General features: G+C 42.2%; 1 protein-coding gene across 4 annotated transcripts in view; it reads left to right on the top strand.

Annotated features, from left to right (window-relative positions):
* RNF145 (ring finger protein 145) overlaps window positions 1-20,859 on the top strand; it is a 60,314-nt gene that overhangs the window by 26,842 nt on the left and 12,613 nt on the right. For 3 of the 4 annotated variants that reach the window (XM_030571973.1, XM_030571974.1, XM_030571976.1), the window contains 3 exons: window positions 9,323-9,414; window positions 15,302-15,537; window positions 20,006-20,181. In XM_030571973.1, the coding sequence (XP_030427833.1) occupies window positions 9,323-9,414; window positions 15,302-15,537; window positions 20,006-20,181 (504 nt within the window). The remainder of the gene's footprint in view (window positions 1-9,322; window positions 9,415-15,301; window positions 15,538-20,005; window positions 20,182-20,859) is intronic. The other variant, XM_030571977.1, reaches the window with a different exon arrangement.

Consider the following 20,859-nt stretch of genomic DNA (forward strand, 5'->3'; position numbering starts at 1 on the left):
TCTGCTCTTTCAATTGACTTCAGTGGGAGTTGAATCAGGCCCATAAAACTTTTATTTTAAAATCCCCTATCAGTCTTCCCTAGCCATCACAGGGGGTCTCTCTCCCATCCAGTATGAAAATACATTGTGTTTGTGATGGACATAATTTCTGTTGGACCAAGAAGAGAGAGTACCTGCATCTCTCTGACTTTCACAAATGTTTTACTAGGAGGAGAAGACGTAGTGTTCCTTTCAACTTGCTGGTACCTAGACAGGGGAGAAAATGTGGAATAATGAGCCATAGAGAGGTATAAGTGTAGAATAATAGCGTTGGAAGCTTTTAATACTGGAATATTAATTTCTTTATCATAAACTATGTTGTCCATTATTTTAGTTTAATAAATCAGTAGTTCTGATTAGAAATCTTACAGTAATAAATAAGCACACCAAATGCGTGTGGGTCTAAAATGTAAAGTGAGACGCAGTGGACAGGTTGGAGGCGATATAAACAACCAAAGTAAATCTTTCATTTATTGTTTTGGTGTTGCTGACTATATTTAACCCAAAATAAAAACAAACTCATTTTGATTAAAGGCTTGGATTGGAGCCTGAAAAACTATCATCTTGTTAGGAGGCTTCCCTGAGAAATATCTGAAGTGTGGAATTGGATCTGATCCTTTTGACACCCAGTGGTGGAAAGTATTTGAAAACATCATATTAAACTGATTTGTATAAAATGGTAGGTTTGTTATTTAAGTGGTAAAATTATTGTTCCAGCAAATGCTTTGAAACTGCCCTTTTGGTTAAATCTGTTCATTGTCAAGGAAAGTTTAAATAAAGGTTTTGGGGCAGTTATAAAGTGTTGATGTCATGGCTGTTAGGGTTTCTTTTAATGGTGTTCTGAATGTGGGGGAGAGGATTGTGGCCTCATACTTCCTGGGTAGGAAGGAGGATGGCTTCCTGATTATTCCCCTGGGAATCCTGAGTTTTTCTAGCTGTGGTTTGCAGATGTTTGTCCTAGTATTTTAAAGACTTTATTTACTTACTAGAGAAAGAAGCTTAACTTTCATTTTAAGATCCTGGGTTTAAATCAGAATAAGGATGCTAATTTGACATCCTAAATGTGCATGCTCTCTCGGGTGTTCATCAGATGCAGGTGGACTTTTGGTCCAGAGGGCATGGAGATAGAAGATTCAGAATGAATGCCTTCACTTCTGCAGCCTTGTGCTTCAGTTTTTTTAACCTGAAAAAAGGGGAGAGAGTGCATACACTTCAATTTATATACAGTCTTGGGTATGGCTGCCTACTGAAATTTTATTCTGATTATTTTTTCACTGTAATTTTTTAATTTTACCATATCAGCTTATGAATATTGTGACATTTAAAAGTCATGAAAATGTATTGCTGTATTTTTTGAACCATTAGTGTATTGGTACTTGGCTCCACAAATTTATTAGAAAATTCCTAATAATGAATTAATACGCAAGATTTTCATTTAAATGTAGTTAGGACTGCAGATTTGCCATGGCATTTTTATCAAAAATCATGGAGTTGCCCCGTCCTCTGGGTTAGGCCTCTCTTCCCGCTCTGGGCGTTGTGACCTGATGCTCGGAGTTGCTGCATTTACTCAGGTTTGTCCTGGCTGCCCCCTCTGTTAGGACAGCTGGGCCAAATCTGAGCAGCGCTGTAACTTTGTTCACCCGATCACAATGCCTCTCACTTGAATTTGACCTGGCTGCTCCCCTGTCATGATGGAGGGTTGACCAAGCCAAGCCAAACTTGAGCAGCGCTGCAACACTGTACACCCAGTTCACCTCCCTGAGCATTGCAAGCCCAGCCCCTTGGAGCAGGAGCTGTCACAGCAGGGAAATCACACGCATTCACATGCATATGCACACAGAGCTTGGACAAATGGGAAAATCATGCTGTCCGTGACTGTTTTCTCCATTGTGACAAACCTGCAACCCTAATTTTTCACTTTCACTAGCATTGCACAGAAAACAGGCTCCGTTTTAAAAATAAAATTGGATCAAATCAACAGTTTAGTAGTAGAGCAAAGTCTAGCCACATGAAGAGCCATGTTGGGGTCCTGAGTTTGCTGGCAGGGCTAAAATGTGGCTTACTGACATTCTTGAGTGAATTTACCCAGTCCCCTGGAGCAGTACGGTCTGGTTTTTGTGGGAGTTGGGTCCAGTCATCCTTGACTGGTGGCAGGCTCCCCACAGCAGCTTATGGCAGTAATAATGGGAAGACCACCACTCTTAGCACCCCCGCATGTTTTCAGATTCAGCCAGGGTCTTTCACAATAAAAGAACAGTATGAAGTTGAAGTGTGACTAATGTATACACATGCTCTGTACTGTACATATTGTCACTTTATTGAGCATCCAGCTTGCTTTTTATATTGTCTAGTAGACATAATGTACTAAAATTACAAGAAACAGGTATTTAGACTATTCATAGACTCATAGACTCATATTCAAATAGTCTAACAGTGTTGCTGTTTAGTTTTAAATGGTTTGAATAACTTGGTATTGAATCTACTGCAGTTCATTAGCTGGCATGCTTAAGATGGGTGAGGAAGTAACGCTGGGGAGCTGTAAACACAGCATGGTTGACAGACATCTTAAAATGTGAAACAGCAGGATTTACTTAACATCAGCTGGCATTCTTGACAATGTGCAGCCTTTTGGAATTTTTGAATCACTGGAGAACCTCTGTTTCCAGTGCTGCTGTTCTACTTCAGGAATAACTTGTGGTTAAGACACAGGACTAAGAGTCATGACATCTGGGTTTTATTCCTGGCTCTGATTTCAGATTTTCATGTTTTTGTGTGACCTTAGGCAAGTCATGTAACTTCCTGATGCCTTAGCTTTCCGGTCTGTAAAGTGGAGTGATGTTAAGAGGAGGATTGAAAGTTGATTCAAAACTATTTGTAAAGCATTTGGAGATGCACTGTCCGAACACAAGGTGTAAAACATAGTAATGTGTTTTAGTGAGAACAATCACCATCGTGGTAACTCCTGAGTGTCCATGAAATAAAGACAATAATAAAGGATAGATAATAGGACAGAAAATATCATCATGCTGCTATATAAATCCATGGTTTGCCAGCAGCTTGAATACTTGTGCAGTTCTGGTCACCTCATCTCAAAAAAAGATATATTAGAATTGGGAAAGGCACAGAGAGAGGCAACAAAAAGATTAAGGATATGGAACAGCTTTTGTATGAGGAGAGATTAAAAAGACGGACTTTTCAGCTTGCAAAAGAGACTAAGGGAGGATATGATAGAGGGCTATAAAATAGTAACTGGTGTGGAGAAAGTGAATAGGGAAGTGTTATTTACCATTTCCCATAACATAAGAACCAGGGGTCACCCAATGAAATTAATAGGCAGCTGGTCTAAAACACAAGGAAGTATTTCTTCACACAACACCGTCAACTCATGTGGAACTCATTGCCAGAAGATGTTGTGAAGGCCAAAATTATAATGAGGTTTGAAAAAGAACCAGATAAATTGATGGAGGATAGGTCCGTCAATGGCTATTAGCCAGGATGGTCAGGGATGAGACCCCATGCTGAGCATCCCTAGCCTCTGATTGCCAGAAGTTCGGAGTGGATGATGGAGTGGGGGGTGTCGCTCAGTGATTGCCTGTTCTGTTCGTTCCATCTGAAGCACCTGGCATTGGCCACTCTTGGAAGACAGGCCAGTGGGCTAGATGGACCATTGATCTGAGTCAGACTGGCCGTTCTTATGTTCCTATCTAAGCTAACCTGAAAGGCAGATTCACATGCCCTCTCATGGAAAAAATGGATGTTTCTCTATTTTATACACAGTTACATCAACCTCTTGCACAAACCATGCTATTATACAATCTTTCCCTGGAAATTTCACTGGGATGTGTGCTTATGTTAAAGAAAGGAACCCTGCATCATTTCATATGCCTTGTTTTCCTGTTGTGCTGTCGTTCTGTCCCACAACTGGCAGTATTGAGAATTATGGGGTTCCAATGAGGGAGGAAAATTACAAGCAGAAACTATTCATTATATCTAACTTCATTTGTTTTTAATATGACACAGGACATGAAATCTAGAGTTGTTTTTTGGTGGGATTGTTTGACGTTAATTGAAGAGACTGATTAGCCAAAGTAAATGACAGTGGCATGACACAATTAGGCCAGATAACTGCTGTGTGTTATGGCAGTTGACTACAAACCACCTTTGTTAAAAACGGAAGAGCCTTTCTTACATGTATGAGGATATAGATGTATGAGTCAAATATAAGAATTATTTGAATTGTCCCTTTGTTTAGAAATATAGATTATTCCTATGGCTGACTTAGTCATGGGTATTTTTAGTGAAAGTCATGGGCAGTAAATTAAAATTCACGGCCCCTGACCTCCCATGACTTTTGTACTATATACCCCGACTAAATTTTGGGGGTAGGAGGGTGACCTAGGGGCACCGCAGGTGCTGGGGAGGGGATGGCCGAGGGTGTCATGGGTGCTGGGGGGGGGGCAGTTGGAGGGGCTGGCAGGCTCTCTACCTGGCTCTACGCCTCCCCAGAAGCAGCAGCTTTCCCCTTCCTCAACGTCTAGGCGGAGGTGTGGCCAGGCAGCTCTGCGCGCTGCCTCTACCCTGAGTGCCAGCTCTGCAGCTCCCTGGTCATGCCGCCGCCTAAGAGCTGAGGGATATTGCTACTTCCAGGGAACCCCCACCCTGAGGTAAGTGCCGAACAGAGCCTTCACCACCTCTTCTATGCCTCAAATCCCAGCCCTGAGCCCCCTCCCACACCCAGATTCCTGCTGTGGGGAAGGTGCAGTGGCCCAAGACTGCCCCAGCAGCGACTGGTCCGGAAGGGAACCAACCTGCTCAGGTAGCCCCCGGGCCAGCGGCATCGGTGGCTGCAGAAGTCATGGAGGTCCTGGAAAGTCACAAAATCCATGACCTCAGTGACAAACTAGCAGTCTTAGTTGTTCCTAGTTGATTGTGAGTGGCTTTCTTTTTAACTTTCCAACGTGGATTGGCTTTAGAGCTGCATTCCCAGAAGCAGTGAATCTGGAAATCTGATTTTAGCTTTATATTTGTCCTAACTTTCTAACACACATCTTATGAGACATTTCATTTAATAAGAAAATAATTTTTACACTATTCCAATAGAATGAACAATTGAGAAGTAAAAGCTGCAGCTTAATAAAGCCTTAATTGATCAAAATTGAGTGCACACACTTAGTCCTATCAACATCTTTGTATAGCACTGCAGCTGTTCGTGGCGTTTTCGGAATATCTGTACCAGAAGATCATTATTCTTTTGCTGCTAATGTAATGTAATAAGAAAATCACAGCTTTGATGTTTTACTACTTTTGAATAAGAAATTAGGATTCTACTCATCTACAAATACTTTTAAAAAAAATTGAGCTACAGTTTTATAATTTAGTACTTTACAGATCTGTTACACTCTCATAATATAAATTTTCCTTCAAATGTTGCTGCAGTTGAGCCTGTAGAAAAATGACTCAAAGGAGATCTGATGCATTATGTGTCAGTATGGATCTATTGTGGGTGCACATGCATCTGAGATCAGTCTCTTGAATAGCTGTGTCAGTCATGGCCATGCATGTGTCCTGTGCCTCTTTGTTCTGCCATCGGAGTACATAAAGGGTGTAGGGGTTGCAACTCTTCTTCAGCTCCCTCTTACCACCCACAGCAGAGAGAATGAACCCAGTGAGTGTCTGACAAGCTACTCTCTTCAGAGATCTTTACATTGTTGTTTTTTTAACCAGGTTTGTTGAGACTTTGTCTACACGCTCCCAATCGAACGATGGTCCCAAAAATCGCATCCCCAATCAGTGATCCTGTTGAACATTGGTGCGAGGTGCTTTGCGCCAATCACCGTGCCTAATGGTAGATTCCAAATACTGCCTGTCCTGCCATGGGCTGATCCTTATAGGGGATAATTGCTAATGCATATTCTGCCTAGGGGAGAGCTACATGTGCTCTGTGTGCAAGTCCTTTTCTTCAGGGTCTGCAAATCCAGGGATGTTCAGCTCAAACTACATCAGCTAGAGCAGTCCGTGTGGGTCACTGCAAACCCAGAGATGATGGTCACTACCAGAACAATGCCAGATAAACCAGCATCGGACAGCATTCCTTTGAGGACAAATCATACCCCAGGATCGGGCAGCAGAAATAAGGCGAAGAGGATTCTAGTAGAGCTGACACTGACATCTTAGACCCAGACCACCTCTGTGTTGATGAAATCTTCAGTGCTGACAGCCCTAGGCAACAATGCCAGCACCTGTTCCCACAGGTAAAGGGGACACTAACTCATGCAGCTAGACAGAGCTCAAATATAGCTCCAAAACTGAAGGGAAGTGCTGGAAGGAAAACATTACTCCTTCAAGGAGAGAGCTCCAAAGTCCTCAGTCAGAACTGGAGTGGATCAGGGAACCAGAGACCTGGCACTGCCCTCCATACTGATATCCATGATAAAGCCAGGCAAGGGCCCAAGATATACACTTGAAGAATCAGTCTCCTCTCCAGAGACATTTTGAGGTCTGAAGAGGTGACTGTCACAGGTATATCACCCCACAGCACCGCTGTTCAAAGAAAAAAAGTACTGCTTCTCACCAGCATTGAGCAGAGAAGAGGAAGTGTGTATAACTGGTGTTGGGAAGAGAAGGACAAATGTTATTTCTGGAATCAATCCTCTAGATTTCTCCTCCATCCTCGTGTATTTTAATGCAAATTGTCTGAAGAGCCCCATTTCAACATACTTGGCACAAACTGTGATGCTTGAAAATCTGCATTGAGCAAGGGCTGTCACAGATACACAGAACAGATTTTTGAAGTGTTTGCTTTTCTACTTGAGATTTAACTTCTGAATTCCAGAGACCTTTTGCAAATGAGAATGTGAATTGCAAGGTGGAAGCATAACTGTTTATCAAGCAGGGATAGAGCTAGAGTTTTTCTCCATATTTAACTGGCACAAGCCTGAATCCCAAGGCATAGTTGCACTAAAGCAGTGTGAATGTGTTGGATAACTAGCACTGAGTCACATGCACATTCTTTATTGAAGTGAAGGGAAGGACTTTCATTTGATTTGGGGATATCTGTTAATAGGTTGCTTTTGCTTTGACTGGAGTGACTGCTGTATTGTTCCAATATGTCCTTTTTATTTGGAGGTGTTAAATGTTCATATTCTTTCTGCCGAGGTCCACAGATTTGTTACCATGAGCACTTCCTCCTGCTTGGGGGCAGAACCAGACTTGTCAGTCACTGACAGCAGGGAATGCCCCGCAATCCTGAAGTTCCCTCCAGGTTTTTTTCTGCCTCCCCAGCATCTGGTGGCTCAGACAGTCCTTCCTTGCTGCAGAGCTTTTCCGAAGGAAGTAGCCAACTTTTTTTCAAATGTTTAAGCTAGCAGTTTGGTTTAATTATGTATTTAGTTTCCAGTTGTATCCCAAGGCTGTTTTAGATTTTTGAGAAGACTGTCCTCTCAGCTCTGCTTCTCTTTTAGGTATTTGTAGTGGCTGGTGCCACTGCAGGCTTTGGGGGAGCAAGGCAGGCCATGAAATGCCAGAGGCAAAATGAAAGGTTTGCCTCTCCTGTCTCCTCCTTATTGCTTTGGAGCTCAGCCAACTCTGTGGGCAGGATGCAGTCTCCGTCACAGCCAACCACCACGGTTGGAGAGACTGGATCTGCCCGGCAAGATGCAGTGCAGACCTAACAAGATTGTCTCAGCCCTCCTTCCCTGGCAGGAATGGAGCCAAAGAACTGGGTCCAGGGCAAGCAGCCCATTTACCCCATCTCCATTAAGGGGTGAAGCAGGCAGAGCTTTAGTATATTTTTCTCTTTTCATTTGCGCTGCCATGTTCTATATCGCCATCTTTAGTGGAAGAATACTTAAGTTGGACTTGTGCACTCTATCTTGTTCTTAAACAATCGAAAATGATCATCTACACCAGTGGCGCTCAAACTTTTTTTTACTGGTGACCCCTTTCACATAGCAAGTCTCTGAATGCGACCCCCCCCTTATAAATTAAAAACACTTTTAAAATATATTTAACACCATTATAAATGCTGGAGGCAAAGCGGGGTTTGGGGTGGAGGTTGACAGCTCGTGACCTCCTGTGTAATAACCTTGCGACCCCCAAGGGGTCCTGACCCCCAGTTTGAGAACCCCTGTTCTACACCAATGACAATAGAGTTAGTGTGTTTACATATGGGTATATGAATTTGTCCCTCTTCCCTTTAACTATACATATTCTACTAAGGGAGCAATGGAAAAAAATAAATACAAAGAGTGACACAGATACATAAACTATGTACATCAGGTTATTTCAGCTGTCCATGACTTGTTTTTATGAAGCACTGTGATAGAAATTGAAATGTTAACATTAAGTGTGAACTTCACCTGGTACTTAAGTTTAAAAAGAAAAAAGAGAAATTAGATGAGATGGGGAGAAATGAGGGGTGGGGTGGAGAGAGAGGAGTGCCTTCTAGCTATTCAACAAAGAACAAAAACTGGCTGGTTTCTTAAACTTTGACCTCTGCTTTTCCTAAATGGTCCGTTGCTCTTGGATCATGTACTTCTGATGTCTTAAGCTGCTCTCTCCTTTCATGCATACTTCAGTTGGTGGAAATGCATTCTTATTGGTCAAGGTAGGGAGTGTTTGGATTTTCATATACTAAACTGAGGAAATTAAATTTCACCACACAAAAAGGAAGCGAGTTACTCATGCAGATGATGAAAATAAGTTATTCTCTTACTTTGGAGTTCTTGAAGACAGCCACATGTGACATGTAGTGGAATATTTCATCTCAAACCAACAATGCTGGAATACTAGAGGAGGGGAGGGTCATATGACTACTGAAACAAAAACTGGTGCATTGTACATAATATATTAATGTAGAGTTCACCTTGTTGTAAAATCTTTTCCATTACCCTCCCCAGCTTGCTGGGTTGCATACCTAAGTTAAAACTACTACATCACTCATTTAGCTTGAGCACCACTCGTTAAAATACACGTTTTGAGAGGTCTGTGTAAACTTGTTAATTTAGGCTGTGGTTCAGCAAGGCATTTAATATGGTTCCTAACTTCAAAAGGACTACTCATGCTTAAAGTCAAATGTGATTTGACGCCTTTCCATTTAAAGGGACAGGTTTTTAAAAGGCACAAATGACCATTTAGTAAAAGAGCTGACAGCAGTTTCACCAGCAAAAACTTTTTTTTAACTTCAGTCTGTTAAATACAGTGTGCAGCAAAGGTGCATATTGTATGAAGTAAATTCCTTTCAAGCTGGTTAGTGATGTCTTAATATTTTGTTTTTGTTCATTAGGGATTATGTTAAGAGTGAGCTGGAGTCGGGATATGAAGGGCCAATGTATTTAGAACCTCTCTCCATGAATCGTTTTATGACCGCCTTAATAGGTAAGTGCAGTTTAAACGTCTAAGGGATGGCAGGAATAACTACTTGTTTCTTAATTCTCTTCCTGATCTCTTCTGCGTGCACCTCCTTTTTTTAATTTCTTGGGCCTGAATGTCTCTTGGTATTATAGGTTTTTAAATAATAATAATAAACAACAACAACAACAATATGTACTTTTTCCATTGAGAGGATTGGATCCATGCAGCCTGATGATGTAATTCCATCTTCAGGGGTTCATTTACTACAACTTTACTAATAAGCACATTTCCTTGGGTTGCAACTTTGCTTATAAATTAAAACCTTCACTGTGCCTGGTTACCTTAATATTAGATTGTAAAAGTTTTAGTTTCACTTGCCTTTTCATGTAACAAAATGAACCTATTAAGTTGTTGTAAAGACAGATTTTGGCATGCTAACCTGTGCTGTGGCTTCTGACTTAGCATGTTTTTGTTGCTTCAAAAGCAGTCAATCAATCACTGGAGGCTTCTATCAAAAGTGTTTTTTTTTATGTATACCTACAGATAGATTTTAAATTGTTTCAATACAGGAGATTAGTGTGGCTGAAAATTTGCCCAGGAAATAACAATTTAAAACAGTTGATTTACTGAGAGTACTGGTACAATACATGTGGTTTGTTTTTTTTTCACTTTTGTTTCTGACTCCCCGGAACATGTTGGGGGAAGATCTGAGCATCTCATCTAGGGGCAACGGGTCCCTTGGTTCAATGCCCAAAGGCAGGGATGAAACAGTGGAAAATGCTGTGGTCTGTGTTGCCTTCAAGACTAAGTTAATACAAGCCTGTATGTCTGTAGTTGCCACCCTTACAGTTTCACTTCCTAAAATTAACTCTCCTCCCTTCCAGTCTCACTGATAGAGTAGCTCTTTCAGACTCCCTGGCTCTGATTTAGAGTCAACAGTGTAATTCTAATCTGTTTGAATTCCTCACATGGAAGGCACTGTAGAAATTCCAAATATTAACAAGCATGTATGGACAATCAATACTTCTGTCTTTAGAAGGGTGGAACAAAAACATTTTGTTCTCAACAGCCCTGTGGGTTAGGCAAGCATTATTCCCATTATATAGAGCTAGGGAAGCTGACATACCTAGAGATTGAGATGTCTTCTACCATGCAGGAGTTTGTGGAGGTGGGCCTGCAAAGGTGCAAATAACTATTTTAAATTCTGAGTGCCAGTAATATTATTTCTCTAGTTTTGACTGAAATGCAGAGGTTAACTGAGCTTGACTTGATGGCTCGTGAGCTATTTTTTCTCAAATATAGCAAAGAGTCCTGTGGCACCTTATAGACTAAACAGACGTTTTGGAGCATGAGCTTTCGTGGGTGAATACCCATTTCGTCAGATGCCTGTACATGGGGGGTATTCACCCACGAAAGCTCATGCTCCAAAATGTCTGTTACTCTATAAGGTGCCACAGGACTCTTTACTGCTTTTACAGATCCAGACTAACATGGCTACCCTGCTACTACTTTCTCAGATATGTTACTCAAAACAGCAGATGTGAATTGCATACATGAAGATCTCTTTTTCTAACACTGTGTAAGTTTTCTCATGATGAACTTTTGACCAGTAAAGAACGTGTTTTAGTGTTAAGGTCACTAAGCCCTACCACATTTCAGTGGGAGAACTTAGGAATGTTTACAGCATGTGTTCATAGAATGATAGAAAGTCAAAAATCTTTTAAGACAGATCCTCTTCAATTCCTCTTGCTAAGGTCTAAGGATTTCATCTACAATAAAAGTTGTTTTATCAGGCACTTTGCCAACTGGAAAGCTCTGTAAAACCGGCATTTCTGATCTTCATTGAAATTCTGGTTTATAGTCTGGTTGGCATGGGGCCAGTAGGGGGTTAGGGCACGGGAGGGGGTGCAGCGCGCAGGCTCTGGGAGGGAGTTTGTGGGCGTATGGGGCTTAGGGTTGGGAAGTGGAGGCAGGTACCTGATCCAGGGGGCACTCTCCCCACAAGTGGTGACCTGTCTCGGCTGCTCCGAAGCAGAGCACGGGAGGCAGCTCTGCACCCTGCCCTGCCTCACTCCGAGCGCTAGCTCTGCAGATTCCATTAGCTGGGGACCATGGCCAATGGGAGCTGTAGGGGGGTGGAGGCAGCACACAGAGCTGCCTGCCCCACTTCTACCTAGGAGCAGCCAGGAAAGGTTGCTGCTTGCGGGGAGCCACCCGAGATGAGAACCCCCAGATCCTGGAGCCCCCTCCCTCACCTAAAGTCCGTCCGTCCTTAGTTAACCAGCATTTTTCACTTATTGGCACCCCTCATACCTCCAACATGCCAGATAAAACAGCTTTTACTATGTTTACTACTTTGACTGTGGAGACTCAACTGCTTGCTGTCTACTTGCAGCTGCTATAAAAGGAAAACCGTATATGAGATGTGTAATGGGAACTGATACTGGCTTTATACAGAATGTTAAGGCTTCCAGGATGCCTACATTTTATTTTGTGCATAGGTTATAACCTGTAAACTGGTCCTTGCCCCAAAGTAGTTTATGATCTAATCAAATTTATAATTACATTTAAATCTATTTATGTATAGAAGTTTCTGTAGTCCTCATGTCTGCAGTGTTTGTAAATGGGCTTTCAACAGCCATTTCTTCCTGCAGGCCTGGTGCTCAGGCTGACCATTGCTGATTGAGATTGCTAATGTATGCCTTAGTGCTGCAAACAGTATCATTTGAGGGTTGCCTCTTGTATAAACATGACATCCCATCAGCATGTTAGCTGAGAAAATTCCAAAGCTAAGTGGCTTTGGAAACTATGCTGCCCACAACATTAATCTTCTTAAGATGTAACCCCAATAGTGTGTATTTATTGTAACCCCAGTTAAAAAACAGTAATGGCTTAATGTGGAAGAAAGGGAGAATTTTTCGGCATCAGCCTTTTGTGGAGAGGTGGAGGGAGGGAATAAAACAAAGACAGTTCTATTTTAGAAATTATTTGGAGGAAAAGTTTACCGTGTCAGCTTGCTTACAACAAGTCTTCCATTAGGTCATGAGCTAGATGATTCAGGCTGCTAAAACTGTGCAGAAGTCTTGGGAGCAGAAAATGGTTTTGTGCTCTGAGCTCAGGCACTCCACAGGAGACAGCTGTCCTCCTTCCCTGCTTTCTCCTTCCCTGAAGAAGAGCTCTTAAATTCTGCAGGAGACTGAGTACACAAGCGCTGACTCGGCCCATGGTTTCCAACTTTCAGAATGCCAGTGAGCAAGTGGATTTGTTGGGGGTTATTAACAGTTTGTTGGCACAGTCTGTTCTTCTGTGTTTTGACATTCAGAACAAGTGCCTTTCTTTTGACTAATTATATCATTACCTTATGATGTCAGTGGTTTTTATCACATAATACCACCTCCCCATGATGATCTGACTGTGTGTTTTCCAAGTTCTCTCTCTCTCTCTCTCTCTCTCTCTCTCTCTCTCTAACAAACATGCTGTTGCTAGCATGGAATGGGGAATAACTCTTCTTCAGAAGTCCTGTCAGAGATCTTTTCAGATCCTCTCTGAAGGGGTAGACAAATGATATGCTACTGATTTGAGAGAGCAGATCAGAGCCTTGAGATAAAGTATTCCGTTTATTTAATTTGGTGACATGCAAACTCCCTTCTGCGGTAAGTAACTTTCAGTCAGTGCTTAGATTCCAAAGGTGGAAGAGGAGACTGCTGGGTAATCTCAGGGAGTTAGCATAACATTGATTTTGCTACATGTTTGGCATGTTGATTAGTAAAGGAACGTGATTGCACTACTTTCTGTTAGATGAGACATGGATCTGTGGTCCTGCCCTTCAAAATCATGAGAAATCCAGTGACATTCTTTATAAGAGGAGTATAAGGCTATGTCTACACTACAGACCTTACAGCAGCACAGTTGTACCTCTGCACTGTGCTCCTGTAAGGTCTCCCATGTAGCCCCTCTCTCCTGTTGGCATAATTAACTCACCTCCAACGAGTAGTGGTAGCTATGTTGGTGGGAGACTCTCCCACCGACATAGTGCTGTCCCCACTGCCGCTTCTGTCAGTAAAACTTATGTTGGTCAAGGGATGTTACTTAACGCTCCTGACTGACAAAAGTTTTACTGACAAAAGTGCAAGTGTAGACAAAGCCCAAGGGTACTAAATTGGTGCTGTGGCAAAATTTCACTGTAGATAATTGCGTCATGCCTATACCCAAAAAAGTATTGGTGTTAGTTTTGGTATTCTTTTGTCTACAAAGCTGGGTTGCCTTAGTTACTATGAGTCACGGTAACTGGAGTAAATCCAACTGTACAGGCAGCTGAGTAACAGAAAATTGTTAATGCACAGTGATGTGCTGCCAGTAGTTTAACCAGGGCTCCCTCAAAGATTTTTCTCCTATTTGCTAACAAATTTATGTATTGGGAACAGAGGCTGAGTGGGTTACAGGGAATGGACAGAGAGCAGAAAAATGATGAGGGAAGGACTTGGGGTCTTTATTGTTTCCTTTATCTACTTAAAGGAAAACATTCTCTCAGAACCATAATCAAGGAATGGAGGCATCATGACAGGGCAAATATACTAAGTTTACTTGCTGGAAATGTGATATTTATGTTCCTGAGAAATATACTGTGAGGGTCTAGCACAAAGTGCAGCTTGAGAGCACAGTTGCCAACTTTCACATGGTAAATTAGCTTCCCAACTTTCACAATAAACCAAAAATCAAGCTAATCCCATTTCAAAACAAGCCAATCTCTAAGAACCCTAACTCTCTGTGGCTAATTCCCCCGACGTGCAGTCTGGGACTGCGGTGGGGCCTGTTGTGCGCCCCGACTCTCTCCCCCACCTTGCCTCTGCTTGCCGAGAGCCAATCAAAAAAAAGAAGCTACTAGCCAACAAGCAACTCACAAGCCAATTAAGCCAAAAACAAGCTCAATTTCTGAACTTTTTTCGCAGGTTTGTCATGTCTGCTTGAGAGGTGTGTGCAAACCATAGAATCCTAGGAATGGTGTACTTGAAGGGACCTCAGTAGATCATCTAGGCTGGTTCCCTGCAATGAGGCAGGACTCAGTATTTTCTAGATCAGAGGTTCTCAAACTGGGGAGCACAGAATGTATTTCGGAGGTGCAAGAGGAGCTTTGGGAGTGGGGGATGTGGGGACTTGCTGTGCACATTTTACCCATAGCAATGAATAGTCAATGCCACTCTTACTTCTGTGCTTCTGCTGGGGGTGACGCCTGCCTTCAGAGTTGGGTACCAGGCCAGCAGCCACTGCTCTCCTGCTGCCCAGCTCTGAAGGCAGTGCCACTGCCAGCAGCAGTGGAGAAGTGAGGATGGTGATGCCATACCATGCCATTCTTACTTCCGTGCTGCTGCTGGCAGCGTTGCTGCCTTCAGAGCTGGGCAGTCAGCTACTGCTCTCTGCTCTGCCATCAGACTGAGTGGCTGGAGAGTGATCTCCGGATAGCACCCCCAGCCACTCCTTCTCTTCCTCCTATCTCAGAAAGAAATAGCAGCATGGCTGGGCTTCAGAAACTCTCAGCTTCACCCATATATGTACATACGGTTAAAGGGAGGGATGAAGGGATGATTTGCCAGTGGTCATAGGGCTTGTTCCAAGGTCCTTCCCTTCGTCGAGCAGATAGAAGCCATACTCAGTGTGTCAGCCTTTTTCTCTGATAAAACTTCTTGTTGCGACACATGGTGAGATGGTATCCAGCATGCACTCTGAGGGTGATGTCATGCGTGAACCTCCGAAGATAAAGGAAAATCCAGTTTCATAACAGGTGTGCTGTAGTTAGCAGAACTATCATGGTAGTACTGGATATTGTTAGATGCTTCACTGGAAAGCTAAATTAAGATGTGTGTTTCCTGGAGGAGGAGAACAGCTTGCTATAAAATATTTGTCACGTTTTCAGGTCAGCTGGTGGTATGCACCCTGTGCTCCTGCGTCATGAAAACCAAGCAGATCTGGCTCTTTTCTGCTCACATGCTCCCTCTGCTGGCACGACTCTGCCTCGTGCCTCTGGAAACCATTGTGGTCATCAACAAATTTGCCATGATTTTCACTGGCTTGGAAGTGCTCTATTTTCTGGCATCGAATCTTCTGGTACCATATAATCTTGCAAAATCTGCATACCGAGAGCTTGTCCAGGTAGGCTATACACAGATCTTAACAGGTTCATTGGCTGATTGTGATATTACTTTATATTTTGTGGTCTGAAAAAGTAATCATTGCAAAATGTCTTCCATGGCTCAGTTTTTGGGAGTTAATTGTGCTTTCCTATCATTCCATACTGTGTTTGTCTTAGCAATGTCCTCTTCCACTTATGTAATGTACATTGCTCGACGGCATGGACTAGCAGTTAGAGCAATGACCTGGATTCTAATCCTGGTTGATCACTTAACTTGTGCGACTTGCTTGACTTCCAGTTTGTCCAACCCCTGGTTTTACTGGATAAAAACCAGGGCCTTGGTAGAATGGACGTTATAGTTGCTAAATCGGAAATGAGCTGCTCTTGGAAAGCAGATTGCACCCACAAAAACAATTGCAGTAATTCTGGTGTATATAATAATGCCCTGGGTAGAAAAGTGGCCATTTGTAAGTATAGCTTATCTTGAGCTGGAAATGAGATCCAAGAAAAAACATGAAACCAAGAATAAACTATGAATAACATATGCTTCTGGAATATTAAAATACATTAGCAACTTTGTATACCCATAAGCATCCGTTTGGAAATTCACTCCTAGCAAAAAGCAACAAAGAGTCCTGTGGCACCTTATAGACTAACAGAGGTATTGGAGCATGAGCTTTCGTGGGACACACAAAAGCTTATGGTCCAATACATCTGTTAGTCTATAAGGTGCCACAGGACTCTGATGCTTTTTGCAGATCCAGACCAACATGGCTACCCCTCTGATACTTGACTTTCATTAACGTCAGTTATGCAAGTCAGTTGAAAGAGAGACTTCAAAATTGGCTTACTGCAAATCAGAACAGACTGAAACATGGGGAAGCTTTCAGACAATTTTAAAAAAGGAATTTCCTGGCTTTTGTCAGGCAGAGTAACTCTTGTCAAATTTTTCAACCAGCATCCGTGTACAAACCTCAGCTGTGCTATAAACTCCATTTGTAGCTTGATAATATGGGTGGTAATATACTCTTTGGCTGCAGAGAGAGACAGGAATGAACACCAGTCCCTATGGAGTGCTCCAGTTCTGCCAGATATAAGTCCCAAGTTGCATATGTTGGTCCAGCAAAATGCAAAATGACTGGGAATAATGAAGTTTCTTGTATCATGAGCGAATGGAGAATTGACTGAGACTGCAGTTGTATGCAGAATATGAAGATAGGCTGCCTCTCCAATGAAAACAATCCATGTCCTCTCACTGTTTTTAAAAATGGGTTCTGCCACACATGCGTGTAAGGCACTCTGACCTACACGGACTTGCTCTGAAAACTTCAGAATTACATGTCTGGTTCTAAACATGTTCCAGAAGCTTTCGCTTGGCGCCTTGCTGAGCAGGCAGTGTTTTAAAAGTAACCTGTAAAGGGGGAGGAAAAAAACCTAAAATTAACTTGCACTGTGTTTTTACTGCTGTGTTGTATATAAAGAAGCCCTGAAAGTTTTTTGTGAAAAGGAATTTTCTTTTTTCCCCTTTAATATCCTGATCTGATCTCGCCCTCGAAATCTTTACAGCTTTGTCTAGGCTAACCATTTATTCTACAAACATCCTGTTGTTGCTATCGCTAGCTGAGTCCCAAATGTGGTAGAAATTGTGGGACTAGTGTGGATGAACATCCTGCAGCCACTGGTGTTCTCTCTGCCCTGTTGCCTAACTCTGCTTAGGGCAGGTCAAAATGGCACAGTGGTAAAAGCTCCAGCATTTGCCAGATCTCTACTCTACACTAGGACTCCTACCAGCACTGTCCCACAATGCAGTAACACTGGTGGGGAATTTTTTGGTAAAATTCCCTACTGCAGACCAGGCCCATCTGAAACTTGGGGAATTTTGTTTTTCTTAACACCTGTTTAATCTCAGTGCCTAATACATTTAGTTGAAAAGAGGTTTTTGTCAAAGATTCAGTGCTCTTCATTTAAGTGTGAAAACTCACATGGCAAACCTGAGATATCTTCCCCCAACACTAGGGAAGACCAGACTTGACACTCTTAACATTTCTGTGGTGGTAATACAAAATCAACCGCATAAGGCAGCAGGATTTTTGGGAAAATGGTCATTTCTGTATGTCATAAAGTAGTGCAAAAAAGCCTGAAATCCAATATTTTATTTTGTAGCTTACCAATAAACCCATCTTAAACCTCAAATTGTTTTTTAAAGCTAGATCAACAGCTAACACTTGAGGTCCAGTGACGACATAAATGTATTGTCAACACTTTTCTTCTTTGGCACTTATGTTAAGAATACTTCAATGTCTTGAGGTTGTTTAATGCCATATGCATGTTCAAAGGAAAAGCTACTCAAGTGTTTGGTTTTGTCTATTCTCCTTACCACTTTATCGGCCATTATAAGTGCGCTAATAAGGTGGTTTTTTATAATCACTGTAAAGATTTGAAAGCAAGTGATTTTTTTTGGGCTGCCTCATTGACTCCCTTTATCTTTCAAATCTATTTACACTAGTCAATGCAGTACTGTGTTGGCCTTGAGAAAAATTATTTTAGTACAAACTCTTCAAGGAGCATTGCTCACACCATGTTTCTATCAATTCACTATGCAAATCAAGGGCATAACTCCTCATGTGTGGCTATGGAACAATTCAGAAGGTATTAACAACATGCTGCTAGAATAACAAGCAGCTACAGCTGAGAATAGTAGTGTGCAATATATGCAAGAGAGAACTGGCTGGAACTAGGAGAAATGTTAATACTGCTGGTAATCTTTTCTTGGAAGGTGCCTCTGAGTCAAATTGCCTATGCCAACCTCAGCAAATGGGGACAGTTGTCATGTTGGGCTGCATATTTTGATTATAATCTGGTTTAACTGAAAGCTGGAAAAAACAAGACTCACCCTTTTAATTTTATTTTTAAGGAGCTCACTTCTGTGGAAATCTAGAGCCTACTCCCTATTCCAGAAACAAAAATCGGGGCAAAAAAATTGGCCCCATTTCAGACCTGTTGTAAATAGATGCTACTCCGTTGAAGGTCAAGGAAGATGAATCTGCTTATACCAGATTGGAGTAATGCCCCCTAACCTGATTTTAACGTGACGCACTCATCATCCTTTACCATCACTTGTGATAGTTGCTGACTTCAGCATGAATTATTCAGTGATAACTTAATCCGGTAGTTGTGACCTCACAGTTGTTTCTGAGGCTTTGCAACTGTAGTATTGCAAACAGTAGTTTGTAATACCAGTGGAAAAACTTGGGGGAAGGGGGATATTAAAACACCCAGGACCAATTTTTAGCTTAATCTTCTGAATCCAACAGCTCAGGAGACTACGCCCAGGGGAAGGATGGGAAAAAGCAGCTTGTCATCTTATACATCCTGGATTCTGGACTTTGGGGGTTGGTATAAGTTTAGAGCAACTGCAGGGGCTGCGTACAAGTTACAGAGCTTCCCAGAATCCCCTATGTTGCTCAGTACTATAGGTGAACCCCCTCTCAGTGTAGGGTTGCTTATGCTGGTCCCATTCTGCCCCTGTGCCACAGGAATCTTCCGCAGGGCCATTGCTGCTCCTTTGTAGTGCCTGAGCAGGGGCTACTTTTGGCCACCAAACTAGTAGGCTGCTTGTTAATCAGCTATGATAGAATTACATTTCCAGGACCTCAGTGTAATACGCCTCTGCCTTGATATAATGCTGTCCTCGGGAGCCAAAAAATCTTACCGTGTTATAGGTGAAACTGTATTATATCGAACTTGATTTGATCCGCCAGAGCATGTAGCCGTGCACGCCCCTGCCCGGCACTGCTTTACCATATTATATCCGAATTCGTTTTATATCGGGTGGCGTTATAACGGGGTAGGGGTGTATGTTCTAATGTTTGCCAGGGTTGACAGACATCTGCAAATAATCTGATTTGCCTACTCAATCTTTCGCTGTCAAATACTAGTAGTTACATGCTTGTAAAGTACAAGTTTTTCTCTAATTCTCATCTCTTAAAATATGTACTTCCTAGTGGGTACTCTGTAGCTATTGTGTGATTCTTGTCTTGGCTGTGAGAAACAGACACTTGATTTAAAATAAAGCCATGGATAATTTTCCTGTCACTTTTAAGGGATTAGCCTTCCAACCTGAAATTCCAGCTTTCTGAAAATTCTTCGATAGTCACCTAGTATTAACAGTGTACGAGAAGTAGCGTAAACTTGCAAGGAATTGCTGTCCAGACTGTAACAGTCATATTTGCAAATGTGCCAATTTTTAGCTATTTAGCCTCTGCTCTGACAGGTGTCTGAGACACTTAGCACCTGCCTTTAACAAAAGGTCAAAGAAATACAAAGTCAAAAAATCCTTGTAACTGACCCGCTTGTGCCATGTGAATCCACTCCTGGTTTGAATTGCAAATGAATTGAATGTTTGTTTTTTTTTCTATTCTGTTATCTCTGTAAACATGCAGGATGTGAACAAATACAACAAACTGGTCTTGTCTTTGCCTTGCCCAGGTAGTGGAGGTGTATGGTCTCCTGGCCTTGGGGATGTCTCTATGGAACCAGCTGGTGGTCCCCGTTCTATTCATGGTGTTCTGGCTTGTCTTATTTGCTCTTCAAATCTACTCTTATTTCAGCACACGAGATCAGCCTGCCTCAAGAGAGAGGCTTCTCTTCCTCTTTCTGACAAGGTAATTAACTAGTGCCCATAATAAGCTGTTTTCTGTGCATGCATTGTTTGTATTCCTGAACTAATCTACTGTCTTCTACAAAAGGACTGGTTTAAATCAGCTCTCTTATTCTAGTCCCCAGTAAATATTTGTCTGTATCACGAAGCCATCATGCATATTAGTCCAGTGAAGCCTTTTGCTTCACAGCAGCTCAGGACAAAGGGGTATTAGCAGAACTAGGGAAAAGCTCCCAGTGAATACAAAATATAACTTAGTGATGGGCAAACCACTGTACACTCAGCTTCAGTTCAGAAGTTTGGCAGGGCTTCAAAGATTTGAATCGGCAAACTCAGATATCATCAGCTGAGGCTAGCTAGCCCATTCCTCCTCTGGTGCTTGTCTGTAGGATTGTGTTGAGGAATTGATGATGTCTGTTGGGTCCTGGATGCTTTATTTTCAGCTGTGGTATGCAACACGTTCTGGGGTGCATCAGAACCCATGCCATAACTGAAAGTATAGCAATGAGCAATGACCATGGGGAATTTCATCCACAATATCATCAGCAGAATCAGAAATAAAGCCAAAAAAACCCAAACTTATTTTCCTCAGGAAGGAGAGACTTAGGTTATCTTTCTGATGGTGATCCTAAATATCCCAGTATGCTACTATCTTCCCCAGTTGGATTGCTCTTGAATCTAG

The sequence above is a fragment of the Gopherus evgoodei genome, chromosome 8 (assembly GCF_007399415.2).
Source record: "Gopherus evgoodei ecotype Sinaloan lineage chromosome 8, rGopEvg1_v1.p, whole genome shotgun sequence".
In the NCBI taxonomy this organism is placed as follows: Eukaryota; Metazoa; Chordata; order Testudines; family Testudinidae; genus Gopherus; species Gopherus evgoodei.